General features: G+C 37.3%; 1 protein-coding gene across 7 annotated transcripts in view; it reads right to left on the minus strand.

Moving 5' to 3' along the window:
• The window catches only part of dab2ipb (DAB2 interacting protein b), a 189,105-nt gene that overhangs the window by 20,793 nt on the left and 160,989 nt on the right, over window positions 1-7,323 (minus strand). For all 7 annotated transcript variants that reach the window (XM_036214499.1, XM_036214498.1, XM_024257824.2 and 4 more), the window contains 5 exons: window positions 5,502-5,646; window positions 3,525-3,669; window positions 1,555-1,791; window positions 1,287-1,488; window positions 794-981 (listed from right to left, as the gene is read on the minus strand). In XM_036214499.1, coding sequence (XP_036070392.1) covers window positions 794-981; window positions 1,287-1,488; window positions 1,555-1,791; window positions 3,525-3,669; window positions 5,502-5,646 — 917 coding nt within the window. The remainder of the gene's footprint in view (window positions 1-793; window positions 982-1,286; window positions 1,489-1,554; window positions 1,792-3,524; window positions 3,670-5,501; window positions 5,647-7,323) is intronic.

A 7,323-nucleotide genomic window follows, 5' to 3' on the forward strand; every position in this document is an offset into this window, starting at 1 on the left:
TTCTATGCATTTTTTTTTGTTTATATTTAAGTATTTACTTTAAAGGAGAAAAAAGAATAGATATGGCAAAAACGTTTTTTTGTAAAAAGTTCAAAGTTTAGTCATTTAAGAAGCAAAGAAAGTAGTTTGATGTATAAAAATGCAACGATTATTTTTTGTAATCAGGGGTAGGTGTGAATATATAGATAAAATGTACATTTTATTTGGGGTCTGCTGAGCTCCACACAAATCAGAAATGTCTTCAACCAGCAGAGACATGTACATTGTTTCTTTATTTAACCAAATTATATAAGAAAGAGGAAAATGAATTGTCAAATTTGGTGTTTTTTTGTCTTGAAGCACGAGTATCAAGTAATATTTAGGATTATCATTTCAGCTTGTGCTCCTTAAAAACATTTAAAGTCTTTCATGAAGAGATTTATTCTGCTTACATTTAATTTTATTCTTACAATAAGTAGGAAAAAAAAGATAATTTTTACATATTAATTTTATGATTTCCTATTTAGAATTAGCATTTGAAATTACTGATAATTTGGACCCTAAAGGACCCAAAAATCCAGTTCAGCAAAAATCTAAAACAGATTTTTGAAGGTTTTATTTGGATCTAGAGCAGCATTTTTCATGAACTCCAAAGAACAATTCTCCCCAGAGAAGTTAATCATTAAATGAAACACGTTCACAGATCGCCGTGTGGGCGTGGGGTCTAACAAATGTCATCTTTGTTTTTCTGCTTAATTTAGGAAAAAAGAGGATGACCCTTAAATCCAATCACTCCCACTTCACGGTTTCTCACCCTGAGAGGTCGCTGTCGATCACCATCTTCTGCAGACCTGTGGAGATGCTGCAGCCCGCCTCGGCTGGAGGCGAGTTCACCTGCTCCGACGACTGTCCGGGCGTCATCTGGACGCAGGACGGGTTGGACAGAGCGTTGTTCACCTCCCGCAGGACCCTGGGCAGAGGGCCGAGCTTCGACGCCACGCTCTGCAAAGACAGACATCCCGGTGATCAGATTCTCCTCCGCACCTCTAATCAGACCCAAGTTTTCTTTCGTTTTCATCTGCATATACTTTAAATCAACCACCATCTTTGTGAATCATGCCCTGATTATGTAATCAAGTGATAAATTATTGATCATTGTGGGATAAACATCTCGTCTGAGCATGAGTCAAACCGAGCTGCAATGATGAACAGGCATGAATATTTCCATCTATGAAGTCTTAATAGTTAGGATTCACAAAAGGAGTCGCTCTTTAATTATTTAGTTTAACGCGTGCTGAAGACGATACCTGGTCCATCTGGGAGACGACCTCGGACAGGAGCGAGTGCAGCGTGGAGAGCTCCCTGCCCAGGTCGATGTAGCCCTCGAAGCCCGCCGTGTTGGAGATCGTCTCTGGGTTTGAGATCTCCAGCAGGAAGCGCTGCATGTCGCTCCACTCGTGCTCCAGGAACTGGTTCATGAACGACATGTACTCCTCCTTGTTGCCAAATCTGAGGGAGAAAAGAGTTCAACCAAAGCTCCGACGAGGAGGCTTTAGACCACAAAGCTGAACTCACTTCGTGAAGTTGGCCAAGTTCTGCGTGACTTTGGCGATGAGCGTGAGCGTCCGGGCGGTGCGGTCGTCGGGGTACTCCTGCGTTAAGTTGAAGAGCGAGGGCGACATGATGGCCGGGCAGAGGAAGCGCAGGAACAAGGAGGCGCTGATCAGACGCTCGCTGATGTCCGGCCGGCCGCGGCTGCTGCATTCCTGCCGCCAGGATGCAAACACCTCCTTCAGCTCACGGGGAAAGAAACTGGAAATGAAAACGAGAGATAATGACGTGAGTTTCCCTCTTCTTGAAAATTAGACCTTTATTTGGAATCTGTTTTTAAATGCAACAGATTTTCCAATAGTTTATCTCACATAAACTTTAGCTAAATCCAGAAAAATGAGAATTAAAAAACAAAACCTCTGACATAAAAAAAAAACTTTAAGGAATGTTTCACATTTGAAATGGGACCAAACAAACATAAATCCTCATACATTTATAACATGTGACCATTTGGGGGCAGTAATGTCTCGAAACAAGTTGATAAAAAAAAAAAAAAAAACAAGAACTGGTCTCTAATACCCAGACTATCATGGAATAAAATAAAACTTCCTCCTTTTAAGCCTTAGTCACAATGGGTGGATACCATTGCATGTATATATAGAGATGGACAGAGTGCCTGTGATGTCACACATTGAAATTGCTTCACGTCTGGTTACAATGAAATGAAGTCAATTGGACGTCAAGCAATATGGACGTCGCCATGTTGGAACCAGATGACACTAGTAAGCAGTGATTGGTCTGAGTCAATGTTTCCATGGCAACAACTCTCACTAATTAGGAGTGTTGGAAAGCCACACCCCTTCCACTGAAAGTGGGCTGAGGAGAATCTGTCAATCAGACATTTCGAACGTTCGAGGTGCCATCTGATTGGCTGGTTTATAGCTTACAATGACAAGAAAAAAAAAATTCCAAAAAATGTGGTTTAGCAAGAAAATGTTAAAAAGAGTAAGAATGGTTACTCTGATAAATAGAAAAGCTCCTTATTTCTCAATAGAAGTCTATGGGATTTTGGCTTTCTGGGACCAGCAGGTACTTCCTGTTTGGAACGTAAGGTGGGAGTGGATGATCAGTCCAGTTCTCATAGACTGTCAATGGTGAATTCATGATGTCTGCGGGTGAAAAAATAGGTCAATCTGCATAGGATGCACAGAAATATCAAATTTGTAGACCACCTGGTGAACCGGTAGAAGAGTAAAAATGTTCATTTTTCTACACGGATGGTGCGAGCAACAGGTTGTAGTGAACATTTACGCAACACTTCAGTATAAATGGGTGAGATGCAAGTATCTCAAACAGATTCTTTCTTATTTAAATCTCTCCAGATCCTGCACAGAGTCCAAGGAGCCTATTAGTGCTATTCACGCAATAGCCTGACCGTACTTCTTAGCCTGACCATTGGGAATGAGAAAATTAGGCAATCAGAGGGAATCTTGTGCATGCATCCTATGAGAGTCCCACGGGTACTTACGTATCACCCTGTACGTGCAGCATTTGCATGTGACCAATAAGGAGCCAGAACTCACACCCTATTAACAGTTAGAGTGTGGGCACTATACTACAGCATCACTTGCATGCTACAAGTGTGTGTAACTTAACATTATTCTTACGAATCCTTAATGATACATTTACCACATGTACGACAAGTGTACGTTCAATTTTCAGGATAATTCTAAGACGCCCCTGCACTCCCCTTGAGACCCTCTGTCTACGACTTAAATACCTGCAGCAACCCCTCGTTCATGTGTCCACACTCCGTTTATCCTTCTGTTTCATCTACTTTAACTTATTTCTACTTTTTGGACAACTGACAAAACTGTCTGCATCCTCACTGTTGTGAACCACACCAAGGTCCACTTGCAAGTAAACAGAAATCCTGGTTCACGTGTGCCTGAACAGACAGATCAAAGCGGAAGCACTTCATCGACAGCATTCACCAGTAGGACTTGATGATTTTGCAGAAGGCCAGCTCGCAGCACATCTTCAGGTTGCTCTGATGGTCTGGCAGGTCGCCGGAGGAGCACTTGGATGGATCCACCTCACAGTTCTCATCTGACTCGTACAGAGCCTTGATGAACTCACCTGTGGAAAAGAAGAAAAGAAAAATCAAAAAGAATAATAAAAAAGGGGAAAGAAGCGCCCAAAGCTCTACAAGTTCTTTGCTGATCTGAAGAAGAAATACTGATAAAGTTAAAGGAAAGTCATTAAGTAACAAAAAGTTGACCTCTGTGACCCATGAAGGGAAACAGGCTGTGAAACTAAGAGTAGTTTGTGTTAAAATTGCATTTATTTGCATTAATGCTAAGGTGCATAAGCTGTAATAATTGAGCAGTCAAGACTGCAGCACAGCGAACGCACACACACACGACCGTTAGCATAAACACATGTATGAGCATTGGCATAAACACAAAAATGAGCGTTAGCATTAACACACAAACGAGCATTAGCATAAACACACAAACTAGCATTAGCATAAACACACAAACTAGCATTAGCATAAAAACACAAACTAGCATTAGCATAAAAACACAAACTAGCATTAGCATAAACACAGGTATTGAAAAAAGTGCACAGAAAGTCCTTTGTAGAACAGCTAGCCTTATTTAGAAACTGAATAAAAGACTATTATTCTGATCAATAATAAACTACAGATAAATCTTTACGTTTGAATCCAATTTTTAAATATTTGACAATTAAGACTTAAACACTTAAAAAAGTTAATGTGGTGAAAAAAAGCAACATTTAGCTCCGTCATTTTCTATCATACAGAGGAGAGAAATCAAAGCCTTTTTTTTTAACACTTTTAGAAACTAAAGATGATCAAATCATATTTGATTTGGAAGCAGTCAGAAACTCTTTACATATTTAACATTTAGAGTATCAAAGAGTTTGTCTTTTCTTTAACGAGGAGCGCTGCGTTTTAGTCTAAAGCCTGAGGCGTCTTTTTCTACTAGCGAAACGTTTCGCTTCTCTGAGGAAAACACCTAAAATGTCTGTAGTTTTTTGACAAGAGTCACTAACAACAATAACAATAACAACCTTTAACTTAAAAAAAAAAAAAATGTGAGCCCAGCAGATGGAACAACTTGTCAACTTTTATGACTACATCCAGTCTGATAGCAGCTGGAATGAAGGTTCTAGTTTCCTCTCTAGAACCACGTTTTATAAAACACCTGTTGAACTACACGAGGAAACTTACAGGAGATTTAATTTGCCAAAATAAAAAAGTAATAACTAAGATAATTTTACTAAGACTATGTGAATCCACTGTGTTCTAATGATGAAAACGTGGATAATTTATTTTAAAAAATTAGCGTAATACATTTTTTTTCAAACGGCAAATTATTCAAAAGCAATGCATTGTGGTCTATATTTGCAAATCTAGCTAGCATGGATGCACACAGGTTCTTTGCAGAAGCTTAAAGACAAAGTGCACAACCACAAGACTGTTTTTGGTCACTATTTACTTGCAAAGCTTTCAAAGATTTATCATGTTTGAGGCAATTTTTTTTTTACAGACTGAAAAAAATGACTTGAGAAGAGTTCAAGACACATTTGAGACTATTTTGAGAGAGCCTCATTTTTTTTTAATTAATTTTATTGATTTATTTGTTTCCATGCTTTGTTTTGTTTATCCAATTATATAAAAAACACTTTTTTAACCATAATAAAACTAGTTTGTTTTTTTGCAGTTTGACATTACATTTAATTCAAAAGCAAAAGTTTCAAATATATATAAAAAAAAGTATCCAGAATTGAATGCAAATATTTTGAGTACGAGGAAAACTACAGACTATTAAACAAGAAAAAACAGCTAGATGGGAGATGAAAGTGAAGAGATTAACGTCCCACTCCGACAGCTTTTTTCAGATTAAACTCTTGAGCTTGTGTCTCTAAATCCCTGCACCACTCACCCAGCGTGTCCTGAAGGTACTTCTGCCCCACCAGCTTGAGGTACTCCTCGATGGCCTTGGTGGCCAGCGTGTTCTCTCTAAAGATGAGGTGCTCGTTCTCCCCGCAGCGGTCCACCTCGGACATCATTAAGTCTGTGAGGAAATCCTGGAGACGACAGGAGGTTTCAGGTCAGAAATCTGCTCCACAACGTTCATGTGAAGCTCAGCAAAATCACATGACAGATGCTTTGGAATGAATGCACACAAGGATAGCATAAGGATAGCAAAAATAAAAAAATCTGTTAATTGGTGTCTTCAGAGAGCCAACAGTTTAGAGAAAAATAAGTTAAAAATATAACAGGCTGAAACTTATAAAACTTGATTTTATTTTTGGAAACTTCAATTTTTAACGATACTCTCAAAAACACAAAAAAAAAAAAAAAAATCCAGCAGATTTTTCTATTATGCTGAACTTTTTGAATGTCACAGCCTGACAGAAACCAAAGGTGTTTAATTAAATAATAGGAAACCTGTACAGTTGAATGAAGTCCCACCACAGGCAGTCCTCTGCGTTTTCACATACCGACAGCCCCTCAAGTTGAAAAACACTTTAAATGTATTCACCTTTAAATCTGTAAGAATCCAAACTAACTTTAGTTGGAAGCTTTTTCTGACTTTCTACTATGGGTTCCAAATATTCAGGGGCTTAACCTTCAATAAAATGGAGAATAAGCATTTTTATCATAGGTTGCACTTAGCAAAAGTTCAACCAAATTTGATTTTAACAAGCCATATATGTGCAAATATATACATAAAAAACAGAAAACATATCATCTTTAACTGTTAAGGTGGATTATGTAATCCAAAGTGCTCAAAAAGATGGATTTTACAGATAATCTGGTCTTTTTTTTAAGGGGGAATGAAATGATTTCCTAGGTTCCAATAACAGCTTAAACACACATCACTGCATCTGCAGGATCACGTACCCACACAGCAGCACATCCAACCAACATCAAAGTAAACCTTCGGTACTAATATGACTCATGTTAACCTACATTCAAAATATATAAAAAATTATGATCTGTCTGATTCATTTCAGCAAATATTTCAATGGGACTCATGGTTCAAAACCCCAAATTCTTGTTTGTATCTGTTCATTTTTGCAGACTACTAAGTTAAACCTGTAAGTCTTGCTTTGTTAAGCTTGAAACTACTAAATATATATATATATATATATATATATATATATATATATATTTAAACTATAGCTGTGAAGATTAACGAGAATAATCGGAAAAAAAAAACAGTCCTTTGCTTTTACTTGGCGGTTAAGGCTGTGTTAAAAAAACTATCAGGTATTTTCTGTGTGATACAATGGTTGTTTAAATAAGAGATAAATATTCTATCGGTTTTCAGTACTTTAATCTTAATTTTTTTTGGTTTAGATCACATTTTCATAAGAAAAGGATTATTTGATTCGTGGTGCTGCGCCATATTGTCATCTAAAATTTACCCAGTAAAACACTGTGATCAATCCTGATCAATCACAATACAAAACTTTGACTAATCGATTTTTTTTAATTGATTGACAGCACTAAGTACTTAAAAATAAACGTTCTAAATGTACAGTTTTGTGTATGTTTTTATATTGTTATTTTTCGCAGATAATAAGTTGTCGGCAAATACTGTTACTAAAACAAACAAAAAAAATAATTGATCGCGAATCATTTTTTTAAATTTGCGATTAATTTGTTAATTTATTTTAATTGGTTCCCAACCCTAATTCAAATATATTATAGATAAGCATACAGAGGTATGTACTGTATATTAGGGCTGTAAAATT

This window comes from Oryzias melastigma, linkage group LG12 (genome assembly GCF_002922805.2).
Source record: "Oryzias melastigma strain HK-1 linkage group LG12, ASM292280v2, whole genome shotgun sequence".
Lineage (NCBI taxonomy): Eukaryota > Metazoa > Chordata > Actinopteri > Beloniformes > Adrianichthyidae > Oryzias > Oryzias melastigma.